A 14,042-nucleotide genomic window follows, 5' to 3' on the forward strand; every position below is an offset into this window, starting at 1 on the left:
GTTAAGACATTTTGGGTAGGGAAAGAAAGACCAATGTTGGTTGCTTTATGGGATGCGTGCATTGTTCTCTCATTGTGGGTGCTGTGGTCTAATGGCTACGGCGTTTGAATCCTGACGGGGAACATGGTCCTTATGCTCTTAAGCAAGGCACTTTACCATTATTGCTTTGTCCTTTGGATGGGACGTAAAGCTGTAGGTCCCGTGTGTTGTGTAATGCGTGTTAAAGAAACCAGTAACACTTATCGCTAAGAGAAGGGGTTTGCCCCGGTGTTTCTGGCAGTGGCTGCAATATGCATCGCAGCACCTTGTAAACCCTTATAAGGTGCTACATAATGGGTCTCATATTTCTCATAAACTTCAATTTCCTATCTTTGATAATTTAGTACCTAATTGTTGGTAGATATGTGTGCTATATAAGACTCCAGTATTATTATATTATTATTATCCTTCTTCTCTTCTTGGGTACCGCTTTACAAAGACTGACTTGTGAGGTACCATTGCTCCGTCAGTGCGAGTACCCCACCAGGCAACTCTCGTAAATACATGCGTATGGACTAATCTCACTAAGATGATAATTGGCTCTTAAGATGTGGTAGGTGTTTTCTCAGTTCGTGATTTCTCCTTGTTTACTTCATTTTATTCCTTCAGGAGATCTGATGGCAAAGGTGACAGGAATTTCTACTCCTTAACGTGGACCTGTGTCTTCCCTCATGATAACGATGTGTGTTACTTTGCTCACTGCTACCCATACACCTACTCAGACTTACAGGTCAGTTTATGGTAACAGACCAGTAAATAAACTTCCATAGACCCCAATGGTAAATGCTCCCACTTCAGAAATTCGGGAAAAATACTCGCAACTCTCCAAGGTGTTCGAGACACACATCAAATTAAAGCTTATTTCATCATCTTTCATTTTCTTTTCAATTTTCGGGGGGTCAACTGATGACTTTTAGGAGAAATTTCCATCTGAAGATGACCATCCCTGAAAATAGTCCTGAAGCCCATCGCCATTTTGAAAAACGATGCCTACACTCCATTGCAAAATAGAGCGCTTTTAGGGTCCAAATTACATCCAAATTACACAGAACTGCAAGCTCCCAGTCCTGTGCACGGCTTCCACCCATATGTTTTACAAACCCTCAAGTTCATGGCCCACAGCATGCTCAAATACTGAAGATTTTGAGGGCATGCAAATCGTGATTTGGCCGGCGTAGGCAATTTCCGACCGATTTACTGGTCTGCACCCTTATACATGTAGTTAATCACATCAATATGGGTCCATGCATTTACTATGGAGGGCGCTATGCTGCCTGCTCATTTCAACATAGTGTGAATTCGGGCACAAAGTATAGTTAACAACCATAGTCCGACTAACTAGTCGACTATTATACAAATATTGACTGCATCGAGTGGTGTAGTAAAAGTAGCCTCCCGAGGTGATCCATGGACATTCGCCTTGGGAAAAATGTATTTCTTTCTTCCAAACCACCCCTTTAGGAAATATTTGAACCCAACTCTGTGGCGTGAACAATACTCGCTACACGCAACGCTCAATGGGCACACCAGCATGCATTTGCACACAAATACCGCGCCGTGGAAATAGTACTTTGGTTGCTAATGGTATAGTACTTTGGTTGCTATGGGTATAGTACTTTGGGCAGTGCACTGAAAGATAGCACAAATAGAAAGTAGCATGTGACTCGCTCTCGGCCAATCAAGACACAGAATCTGTGGGTGAGGTTTTATAATTTGAACTGGAGCATGGGGCAGGGTTACATCACTGGTTACCAATAGCTGCGCGCATCATCCAGCACAGCAGGGAGCCAGGATATTTGACTATGGTTTGACTAGAGGCGTTTGTGCAATGCTATTACTTTAGTGCGCAGGCATAAGTTACATCACAAAATATTCACTAGTCAGTCCACACTCAAACTTACTCATGGTGGAGACACTTCAGTGGTGTTGTTCGAGTCCGTTTGTCCACAACAATACAAGACAAACCTCATGCTTGACAGGTGCCAAATCCCAGTGTAATCAATTTCTGATTGAATGTTCACATAAAATACACAAGATTTAATATCAGGTCGCACTCCCTTTTTACGGTCATGCGAGGTGTCTCCAAACTCCAGTCCCCTTCTAGACTCGCTTTGGATGTTGCCGTCAAGTTTCGTCATAGTCACCAGCCTGCTACCTGGAATAGACCTTGAAGTCGTCCCCGGCTTACCTAGCTAAAGCAGGTCACTGTTTAGTTGCTCCCAAGTGGCTGTTGGTAACTTGCTTCTGATTGGGGAGGTCGGAGGTCACTACGATCCTTTGATGGACTTGTGAAGCAGTAGTGGTAGTGATATATCATCTTTGAAAAAAGAGAACATATTAAAAACTTTGAATCATTGAGGGTACTCACTTTTGAATGCTCTCTGTATTTTTCCGTACAGGACTACCTTCTTAATGTGTCCAACGATCCCGTCCGTAGTAAGTTCTGTAAGCAGCGAATCCTGTGTCGCTCGCTGGCTGGCAACATCGTTCACATCTTAACAATCACATCACCTGCTAAGAACCCAGAAGATGCCAAGGTGTGTTGTCTCTACCTCCTTGTTATATTTCTGAAAGTAGCTGGTTCGAATCCCGTCCCATTATCATATTCATGAGTATGGGTAGAATAGGTTGGAGCATTACTGTTAAACTGTTGATGAGGGTATAACTGTCGGGTGGGGGGAGGGGGGGATGCTGACAGTAATTCAACTTCTGAACCAAAAGGATGAATTTTACACTCAGTCAAAATTGGGAAAATCCACTACCTGCCTGTAATCCGACCTACCTGTAAGTAAGATTTATTTGTGGTGTTAGTAGTTGTATTTTAAAGTTTTTCTGATCGTGTTTTTATCAGATGAAGAAAGCGGTTGTCTTGACTGCAAGGGTTCATCCTGGCGAGACTAACGCTAGCTGGATGATGAAAGGATTCTTAGACTTCCTGACAGGGTCATCAGGAGATGCTAAGGTAGGTCACAAACACTGCAACCCACCCCACCCAAACAGCCCCCAACCCAACCCCACCCCAACCCCACTCTTGCTGGATGATGAAAGGATTCCTAGACTTCCTGACAGGATCATCAGGAGATGCTAAGGTAGGTCTCAAACACTGCAACCCACCCCACCCAAACAGCCCCCAACCCAACCCCACCCCAACCCCACTCTTGCTGGATGATGAAAGGATTCCTAGACTTCCTGACGGGATCATCAGGAGATGCTAAGGTAGGTCGCAAACACTGCAACCCACCCCACCCAAACAGCCCCCAACCCAAACCCCCCCCCCCCCCCCAGCCCCACTCTTGCTGGATGATGGAAAGATTCCTAGACTTCCTGACGGGATCATCAGGAGATGCTAAGGTAGGTCTCAAACACTGCAACCCACCCCACCCAAACAGCCCCCAACCCAACCCTCACCCCAACCCCACTCTAGCTGGATGATGAAAGGATTCCTAGACTTCCTGACAGGATCATCAGGAGATGCTAAGGTAGGTCTCAAACACTGCAACCCACCCCACCCAAACAGCCCCCAACCCAACCCCACCCCAACCCAAATCTTGCTGGATGATGAAAGGATTCCTAGACTTCCTGACAGGGTCATCAGGAGATGCTAAGGTAGGTCACAAACACTGCAACCCACCCCACCCAAACAGCCCCCAACCCAACCCCACCCCAACCCAAATCTTGCTGGATGATGAAAGGATTCCTAGACTTCCTGACAGGATCATCAGGAGATGCTAAGGTAGGTCGCAAACACTGCAACCCACCCCACCCAAACAGCCCCCAACCCAACCCCACCCCAACCCCACTCTAGCTGGATGATGAAAGGATTCCTAGACTTCCTGACAGGATCATCAGGAGATGCTAAGGTAGGTCGCAAACACTGCAACCCACCCCACCCAAACAGCCCCCAACCCAACCCCGCCCCAACACATCCCACCCCAACACACGTCACACCACCCCCAACCCTACCCCCACCTAACCCCATTCTGTATCCTACTAACTCTAGCTGGATGATGAAAGGGTTCCTAGACTTCCTGACAGGGTCATCAGGAGATGCTAAGGTAGGTCTTAAACACTCTAGCCCCAACCCAACCCCCAACCCTACCCCTGCCCCACCCCACCCTGTATCCAACTAACACTAGCTGGATGATGAAAGAATTCCTAGACTTCCAGACAGGGTCATCAGGAGATGCTAAGGTAGGTCTCAAACACTGCAACCCACCCCACCCAAACAGCCCCCAACCCAACCCCGCCCCAACACATCCCACCCCAACACACGTCACACCACCCCCAACCCTACCCCCACCTAACCCCATTCTGTATCCTACTAACTCTAGCTGGATGATGAAAGGGTTCCTAGACTTCCTGACAGGGTCATCAGGAGATGCTAAGGTAGGTCTTAAACACTCTAGCCCCAACACAACCCCCAACCCTACCCCTGCCCCACCCCACCCTGTATCCAACTAACACTAGCTGGATGATGAAAGAATTCCTAGACTTCCAGACAGGGTCATCAGGAGATGCTAAGGTAGGTCTCAAACACTGCAACCCAACCGTTACACACCCCACCCCATTCACACCCAACCGTCCCACCTCCAACCCCACCCCTGTCCCCACCCCACCCCACCCTAACCCCCATGATTTTCTCTTTAATACATCTCTTGAAAATTGAAGTACACTGCAGAGAGTCATGAAAACCTCAGAATTTCTTTCTTTTTTGTCACTTCCCAGTTGCACACCATCCAACATCCAAACCTTTCCATATTGGAACACTTGTTCCCAGGTTGTTTCACTTCAACAACGTACATGTACATGTCCCCAATTGCAACAGGTGGTTTTTCAAACGAATGTTCTACGCTTTACAAGATTTATGAGACTTCCTATGAAGTTGGCATCAGATCTGAACAATTTCTAGTTTCTAGTCCAGTTAATTGTATACGTTTATTTCTCCACAGCTTCTGAGGGACACGTTTGTCTTCAAGATCATACCCATGTTAAACCCTGACGGTGTCATCGTTGGTAACTACCGATGTTCCCTCGCTGGTCGTGATCTGAACCGTAACTATAAGAGTGTCCTCAAAGATTCCTTCCCTTCAGTCGCTCACACTAAACTCATGATCAAGAAGTGAGTAACTATAAGAGTGTCCTCAAAGATTCCTTCCCTTCAGTGGCTCACACTAAACTCATGATCAAAAAGTGAGTAACTATAAGAGTGTCCTCAAAGATTCCTTCCCCTTCAGTGGCTCACACTAAACTCATGATCAAGAAGTGAGTAACTATAAGAGTGTCCTTAAAGATTCCTTCCCTTCAGTCGCTCACACTAAACTCATGATCAAGAAGTGAGTAACTATAAGAGTGTCCTCAAAGATTCCTTCCCTTCAGTGGCTCACACTAAACTCATGATCAAGAAGTGAGTAACTATAAGAGTGTCCTCAAAGATTCCTTCCCTTCAGTGGCTCACACTAAACTCATGATCAAGAAGTGAGTAACTAAAAGAGTGTCCTCAAAGATTCCTTCCCTTCAGTGGCTCACACTAAACTCATGATCAAGAAGTGAGTAACTATTAGAGTGTCCTCAAAGATTCCTTCCCTTTAGTGGCTCACACTAAACTCATGATCAAGAAGTGAGTAACTATTAGAGTGTCCTCAAAGATTCCTTCCCTTCAGTGGCTCACACTAAACTCATGATCAAGAAGTGAGTTTCTCGTCTCTTAATCCCCTTCTTAAACTTCTTGTGAATGTTGATACCAAGAAATAATTGCTTGCACTATGAAGGCTTTGAAGGCCTTCAACTGCATTATTCCAAGCTAATTCATATGAACTTTTATGGATTTTCATTTACAACTTCACACACATTGTCTCGATATTAAAGTCTGGTTGTGTATTTTTTATGGCATAAAACTGGCCAAGGAAAGGACGCTTCATGTTTTGCGGTGACAACAAGACACGTCGTAACTTGCAACATGTTTTAAACCGTTGTCAAGGAATTAAGACGCGTTTAAAATATTGTTCAGTTTGGCAAAATGGATCATACAACATGTTGCAAGCTGCGACGTGTTACTCGAGTTACGACATGTCACAACGCTTAATGAAATCGGGTGCTGCCCCCCCTCCAACATCACTTTCCACAAAATTGCTAACAATTTTCCAAACTTAGTCTAAAATATTTGAATTTCTTGCACATTTCAAAAACCCACCATCACCTATAGTATTGAAAACAGTATTAGCACCTTTTCTCTTTTAGCTCTGTTCGGTAAGTATTATCAGTCGGAATTTGTCACATAATTGTAACACATGCATAGACCAGAACATCCATTGCATTTACCTGATGATCTCTGACCTGTAGGTTGATGGAAGAGAGAGAGGTTGCTATCTATTGTGATCTCCATGGTCACAGCAGGAAACAAAACGTCTTCATCTATGGATGTGAGAACAAAGACAATCCTAAGAGAAGGTTACGAGAACGCATCTTCCCTGTCATCATGGGACGTAATGCTGCAGACAAGGTAATTGAGATTTATACCTGACCTCAGCTTTTGTTCAGGCCCCAAAGTCCATCACAAGTCCATCACAAGTTCATCACAAGTTCATCACAAGTCCATCACAAGTTCATCACAAGTTCATCACAAGTCCATCACAAGTTCATCACATGTTCATCACAAGTCCATCACAAGTCCATCACAAGTTCATCACATGTCAATCACAAGTCCATCACAAGTCCACCACAAATCCATCACAACTCCATCACAAATCCATCACATGTCCACCACAAGTCCATCACAAGTCCATCACAAGTCCATCACAAGTCCATCACAAGACAATCACAAAACAATCACAAAACAATCACAAAATTTCACAAATCCACCACGTTCCCATCACAAATCCATCACAAGTCTTTCAGTGTCAAGTCAAGTCACTAGCCATGCTAGCTATTCAAATGAACTGTAACAAAAGCATTCCTTTGTGAGCGAATCATGATTGACTTTTGACCTGAATTGTGATGGATTCTTGATGGAATGGACTACAACACTAGGCATAGAGGTAGAAGTCACAGGAGATACTTCTAGGGTCTTCAATTTTACAAATCAGTCACAGGAGGATGAAGAACTTGCCTTCTCCACTTAATATGAAACCGGATGGCTTATGGCTGACCCCTTTTTTAACTGGTGAAGACTTGAGAGGACTAGACTGTTATTACTCCTTTACACAACTGACTGAATTCTTTCTTTGGCAGTTTTCCTACGACATCTGTAAGTTCAAAGTTCAGAAGAGCAAGGAAGGAACGGGCCGTGTGGTGGTTTGGCAGATGGGAATAATGAACAGCTACACCATGGAGGTAAGTCTGCAAACCTAACTGGCACACTGGCTGTGTTGTTGTTACATGAAGCTGCTTAAAGGGTCAGCTTTTAACAGATGTATGTCTCAATCAATATATAAACTTGAGCAATCATACATAGGGCTGGATAGCTCAGTTGGTAGAGCACCGCAACAGGAATCCGGATGTCACAGGTTCAAACCCTGCTCCAGTCAATTTCTTTGCTCAACTTCAACAAATTTAGGTGAACATCATGGCAAATAACTGGTCTGACCTTCACTCCCGGAATCTTTCCAGTTATATGACAATGTTCTAATTGATTTTTCCTCTCTTCTTTTATAGGCCACTTTTTGCGGTTCCACGTTGGATGATAAGAAAACAGGTCATTTCAGAACTGCTGATTACGAGGCCATGGGACATCACTTCTGTGATACAATCCTGGATTATTTTGATCCCAACGAGTCCAAAGTAAGTTATGGTCTACCTTCCTTCCTGTCAATCAAACAGATCATGACGTTTGGTCAGACGACCGTAGTAACTCAGTCAAAGTCAGTCACAAGCACTGTGAGAAATGTACACAAACCAAATGTGGGCGGGGCTTGACAGTGCGCATTGACCAATTGGAGCATGACTTTTAGTCAGGTGACCATGGTAGCTCAGTCAAAGTCAGTCACAGGCACTATGAGAAATGTACACAAACCAAATGTGGGTGGGGCTTGACAGTGCGCATTGACCAATTGGAGCATGACTTTTAGTCAGGTGACCATGGTAGCCTGGGCAAAGTCAGTCACAAGCACTGTGAGAAATGTACATAAACCAAAGGTGGGCGGGGCTTGACAGTGCGCATTGACCAATTAGATAATGACTTTTAGTCAGGTGACCATGTGAGAAGTGTACACAAACCAAAGGTGGGCTGGGGTTTACGACTAAATCTGAAACGGTCCCTTTCCATAGATATCCACAGAATACTTGATTAGGGTGTTATGATTAGGGTGTTCTTATTAGGTTAATACCGGGGAAAAAAGGCACGTTCGTGTTCAGCAATTGCTGCTATTTCATATTTTATGATACCAAGTATTCATTCAAGATAATGCTAATTTTTCAAATTATCTGTGCAGATAGATGCAAAACATTCCTATTTATTAACATTTCTTTCAATCCTTCTTTCCTTCATTGTGCTTACATCTGCATTATGGTAATTTGATATTTATTTCTTATATGCTTTGTGTTCAAAGTACATGTCTTGAGTTGTCTTTCAGGTTGCATTGTGATTTTAGTCTTTGCATGAATACACTTTTTGTATTTGTAAAGTAGTAAAGTAGTAATGTAGTCATTATAATAATGTGGCGCTTTGGTAGCACTCTATACTTTAGTTTCAAAGTACTTTAGTTTCAAGGTATCGCAATCAGTCGGGGTTCGACCTTAACTTATTTTTTCACTAGCCAGCCGGGCTACTGAAACAGACTATTAATTAGCCTGGGGCATTTTCACTAGCCCGCATGTTTTTCTTTTATAGAGTGTCTCATGAACAACAATGTGCATACGTGTAAAACGTGTATCCTGGGGCAATCTTGCCAGTGTTTTTAATAAACAGATCTGATAATTTAACCCTAAACAGTTAATAAAATTAGACACAAATTAATACAGGTTTGCTTTCTGAATTTAAAGATTTATTTCTTCCTGTCCTTTCACCTTTGCCGTAGCCCAATAGTTTTTGACTCGCCAGCTACTTAAGGAATAGTTTGACTAGCCTGCCGCTGTTTTGACTAGCATTTGGCTAGCCGGCTACCGCTAAAGTCGAACCCTGAATCAGTAGTTTTGCACAAGTCAAAAATGGTATGTGTTGTGCTGCTCTGTTTAATCATTTTTGATATGATTATTGGCTTAGATTTTCCAGCATTTTATTGATAAATGGTTGTTTTTTTTTCAGTGTGAACAAATCTTATCTGATCTGGAGGAGAAACTGAGACAGCAGATTCTGCGTCACCTGGAGAGAACCGGATCCCCCCTACCAGCGAATGGAATCATCGACCTCAGTGAAGACTACTCATCAGCACTTGAGTCAAGGTATGGAATGTCAAATCTTGGACTGGTTCATTGTTTGTAAAAAGGGTGTTGCAAATACTAGAAGAAGAATATCTGGAAGAAAATGATCCTCAAGAATGGATTCTCAGATATGTAATATCTTGGATTAGCTGATATCCTCATTTTTCAATTCACACTTTTGCCATGAAAAATCGAAAAACATTGTGTTTAGTCTTGAAAAGCTTGAGATTTCCTGCTTTTTTGGTGTCACTTTCTTGTTGCATGTCTTGACAGGCAATAAATAAATTCAGCATTTTCTTCGAGATATTCTTCATAAGGGGTACAATAACAGCGTTCCATGACAGAGCCAATTAACCATGATATCTAATTAATGATTCAGAGAAATGATTACAGACTCCTAGTCTGTAATCTCCTTGACCATAACTAGATGATGGATATATAAAATTTGAAAAATACATTTTCAGGTTTATTCGCTGAGCTGAATTGCATAATGCCAGAATTGCCCTTGAGTTTTTAATAAAGAATTGTAGGGATTTTCAAAGTGAAATTCTAAGGAGTTTACTTTGAATCTTGTGACTTGTCTTTCTGCAGCACAACTGGTTCTGACAGCTCCGTTGATGATGGATTGCCTGTTCATCTGTTAGCTCTGGCACCTAAGGTACATGACTTCTACATCTGTGGGTTTTTTTTTTAATTTAACGGGTTAAGACAAGCCATTTTAGCTCTTTATAATCATGGATTATATTTATAGAGTTTGTATTGCTTAATTATAACATGTTTACTTGTATTTATATTGTCTGAGTATTGTGTTTTTATGATGTTTTACTTTAGAATTTATTTTTTGTTGCTTTAAGTGATTGTATCTGAGTTTTCAGTGTTCTTTCAGCACCTGCTATTGATGAGCTTAGGTTTATTATGGCTATTCTTAATTAATAGTATTTCCTTCTATATTTTTCCATATTTGTTTTTCCTATGCATTCTTTATGTTGATTTCCCTCATTGTACATGCTGTATGAACAATTTTTTTGTTCGTGGTTGAATAGAAATATAGAAATAATTGTTGTTTTGAATTGTAATGAATTTGTTTTGTTTCATCCACGGTTTGGCAAGGTAAAACATGTTACCATATATTTCCTTTTTTTAAAGAGAGTTAAGTCTTTGAACAAACTCAACATATCCTTATATTCTTGCTAGGAGTTAGTGAAATATTACAGAAACTCTTTCCTTTGTACTGTATTAACTATTTCTGAAAATGAGACAACATATTTTGTGTATCATCTCAAGGTCTATTTATATGCATAAAAGTCTATTTGATATGCAAAAAACGGGGGGAAATTATTCTTAATGATTCTATCATTTGTCTATGGAAACACCTTATTGTTTGTTTCAAATAGTTGACCAAGAAGAAGAAGTTGAAGACAAGAAAGGAGCGAGACAAGAAGAGGAATAGCTTAGAGAAGAGCAAAGAGAAAGAAGAGGAAAAGAAACCGCCTACACCCAAAAAGGTAAGGAAAAAAATCATCCAAAAATGCAGCTTGGCTAATTAAAATGTCAATTACGTTGCTGCAAGAATAAAGGAAAATCACCAACACCCCCAAAAAGCATGCAGAGATGCCACTTTTCAAGTTTTAACCTGAAATCAGGTGGTTTTTTTTTCTCAAAAATGTGACAAATCAAAAGTGCTGGATTTGGTCTGAAGCATCCAGAAAACACATCTTTGAAAGGGGGTAAGCGTAGTTACATTTTTTTTTTTAGCAGTGTTTCAGGTTTTTTTATTGATATATTGGTATCATCTCTGAAAAGGGTAAAAAGACCACTCAAAACTGATGGATTTTGCTCTGCTTATTTTGTTTTTCTGTAGAGCCACAAATAATCAACGTTTTAGGTTAGATGTTAACATTTTGCAATTGAACATTAAGCGTTGGATCTTGGGTTGAAAGACCCTTTGGAGAGTTGAACGCAGTGGGTGGGGTTTAGTTGATCAGTCTATGGGCTCCGTGCGCTGACGAAGAGGGCGCCCTTATACCTAGCAACAACGTCCCTTGGGTGGGACATGGTTGACGCACACCATTCCTTGTGTGTGGCGCACGTACACCAGGGGATTTGTACTATGTACATGCAGTGGCCGTGCTTCGTGGCAAATAAAATTGCAGTCAGGCAAGATGGCGTCGGTCGGTCACCCCAGCTGTACTCTCTTTGCCGGTGAGAAATGGTTACGTCATATGCCGCCGAGGTCACGCGTCGCCTAGGATGTGTCCACACACACCTGGTCTTACGTAGCAAACCACACTGTGCCCACCATTTCATCAATTCTTCATCCGTTGGAAAAGAAAAATAACGGCATCCGTCACGTTCTGAGTGGTGACTACAATCAGCTACAAAGCACTGTCCCATTTTCCAGTCTTATTTATTCGTAATGTTTGAGAAATTTCAACTGGAAAATGTTCATCTAAATCACTTGTTCAAATTGTACGGCAAAAATGGCGGACGAGACACTGTTTGGACACATCACTATTGGAGACGACCCCGCGTGACCTCATACTTATCTACGGCGTATTCATATGTGAGAAAAACTGTCTTTACTGTGAATGTTGATTGTGATTTAGTACACAAAATTTCGATGAGAACTGTCTTTTTTTGATATCCAGGATAATCAGAAGATGAAGTATCGTCACACTGATCGTTCCACGTTACACTCTGCTGGGAAGACCAGACCTGTAGTCAACAAGACTGGAGATGGGATGCCTGTATTTGCACAGGAAAGATGTGAGGAGAAGAACATCAAGAAGGTAAGGAGAAGAGTTGTTTGCTTGTACTCATGCACACAGAAACAAAGGAAGCTGGTATGGGCTAATTTTATAAGCCTTCTCATTGGATGATTCGTAAGTGACATCACGGTGAGGTCAGAGCGTAATGTTAGTGATTGGTTGTCATGTAGGGTCATATGACAGGAGTCGTTTGCTTTGACTCATGCACACTGAAATGAAGGCAGCTGGTACAGACTAACTTTTAAGACACTCTCATTGGACAATTTTGTTTTGAGTGATGACATTCAGGCAAGGTTAACATAGTTGGTTTTAATAGTAGTAATGCCGTCAGTGGGTAAGGTGGGCGTGGACTTCCATTATTTTTTTTAGATTGGGTTATCTAGCTCCCAGACCTATGTTCATGAAACTCAATGGTTCTTGAGTCTGGACTACTGAATGGTAACACATAGCAACCAATGAAAACTGACGTGCAATTGAATATATGTTTTCATCAGCTGACCTAATCCCGCCCATGCCAATAGAGTTACCCATAATCTTTGGATTTCCATCGCATGTTGTGACATCTGATCAGCCTCTATAACCTTTTGTTTGAACTGAAATGCCCAGATTGTATGATTTTCTATTTGCATTTACTGTCAAGTCAGCTGCTGTGTTGAATGCAAACTTTCATTTAGTTTTCCTTTTGTATTTATGTATTTATTATTGTCAGTTTCAGTTTTCTATTGGTGGAGAAGGGTTGAGGATGTAATATTTATTAAATGGTGTGTGTAACATTGAACAACAGTCATTTTCATATTTGGATTTTATTATAGACTGAATACTTGGAAGCTTTGACTAACGCCTACCTCATGAGCGGAGTGCTGAAGCCAAGCCAAGGTACAGGAAATCATTGCACTGTTGCATCTTGAGTGATCTGATCCAGTAAGCCCCACCCACATGGGCAGTTAAAGCTATAGTCCATCATTTGTAATTTGTGCATTTTGTTCGTTTGAAGCAACAAACTTGCTCAAAATCTAAAGAAGGGTGCCGAACAACTAAGCTGATGAAGTTTCAGCTCAGCTTCAGCTGTATATTCCGAGAAAAACAACATTCTAGGATCTCGACTTCAAATCAAAAGTTGCTGAATCATGTTTTGAATTGGGCCTGAATTCAGCGTCCGAGACACGTTCTCACTGAGCCGATTGCAGCTATACGCGATGTCGCGCACCGATCCGACGAATTATAGCAGCTGCGCGTGTGCATCGTGCCAACACTTGGGCGCGCTTTGCCGAATAAAAAAACGAACCACTAACACATGACTAATGGCAATTTCGAACGATGCGTCTTAAGACGCATCGTTGGAAAGGCCTTCTTTCGTTGATTTCTTCAAAATGACAGCTTGCCAGAGAGAATAATTTCACACGGAGTTTAGTCCCCTTACTATCTTTCAACCAAGTATGTTTTTCAACAATAATTACGCCAATTACTTTTTGGATAGCTGCAAATGATGGACTCTGCCTTTAACATGTGTCCTCTCTATTTCCTCACTGCATGTTTCAGCCATGCGCGTCTTTTGCGTGTGCACGCATGTCAGACTTTTGTGTACGCACGTCAGACATAAATCAAGGCTGTGATTGGTCAGCACACGATGGGGTGGGGCTTAATGGACTGGTCTATTGACCTTCCAATCTGGCACGCCTTGTTTCATATGATGTCAACTTCCTGTGTCCTTCAGTGTTTTTTTTTCTGACTGCAGACCGACTGTGGGTCTCACTCGATCACCTCTCACGTTTGGTTTTCCAACCTTGAACTGTATTATTCTTTCGGATCACTGCATCAAGAGCATTTTGTACTATTTTATCCTTAAATTGGTCCAGTAACTCTCACGTGTTTTTTGTTTGT

General features: G+C 42.0%; 1 protein-coding gene and 1 non-coding gene across 3 annotated transcripts in view; both read left to right on the forward strand.

Annotated features, from left to right (window-relative positions):
• Positions 1-14,042, forward strand: part of LOC119724900 — a 55,108-nt gene that overhangs the window by 17,284 nt on the left and 23,782 nt on the right. For both annotated transcript variants that reach the window (XM_038196204.1, XM_038196213.1), the window contains exons 11-22: positions 649-769; positions 2,439-2,576; positions 2,891-3,001; positions 4,989-5,158; positions 6,379-6,538; positions 7,267-7,368; positions 7,690-7,815; positions 9,278-9,414; positions 9,985-10,051; positions 10,788-10,898; positions 12,042-12,182; positions 12,974-13,037. In XM_038196204.1, coding sequence (XP_038052132.1) covers positions 649-769; positions 2,439-2,576; positions 2,891-3,001; positions 4,989-5,158; positions 6,379-6,538; positions 7,267-7,368; positions 7,690-7,815; positions 9,278-9,414; positions 9,985-10,051; positions 10,788-10,898; positions 12,042-12,182; positions 12,974-13,037 — 1,448 coding nt within the window. The remainder of the gene's footprint in view (positions 1-648; positions 770-2,438; positions 2,577-2,890; positions 3,002-4,988; positions 5,159-6,378; positions 6,539-7,266; positions 7,369-7,689; positions 7,816-9,277; positions 9,415-9,984; positions 10,052-10,787; positions 10,899-12,041; positions 12,183-12,973; positions 13,038-14,042) is intronic.
• Trnap-agg lies at positions 7,490-7,562 on the forward strand. Its single transcript has one exon. It is a non-coding gene; the product is annotated as a tRNA-Pro (tRNA).

This window comes from Patiria miniata, unplaced genomic scaffold (genome assembly GCF_015706575.1).
Source record: "Patiria miniata isolate m_02_andy unplaced genomic scaffold, ASM1570657v1 HiC_scaffold_1, whole genome shotgun sequence".
Classification (NCBI taxonomy): domain Eukaryota; kingdom Metazoa; phylum Echinodermata; class Asteroidea; order Valvatida; family Asterinidae; genus Patiria; species Patiria miniata.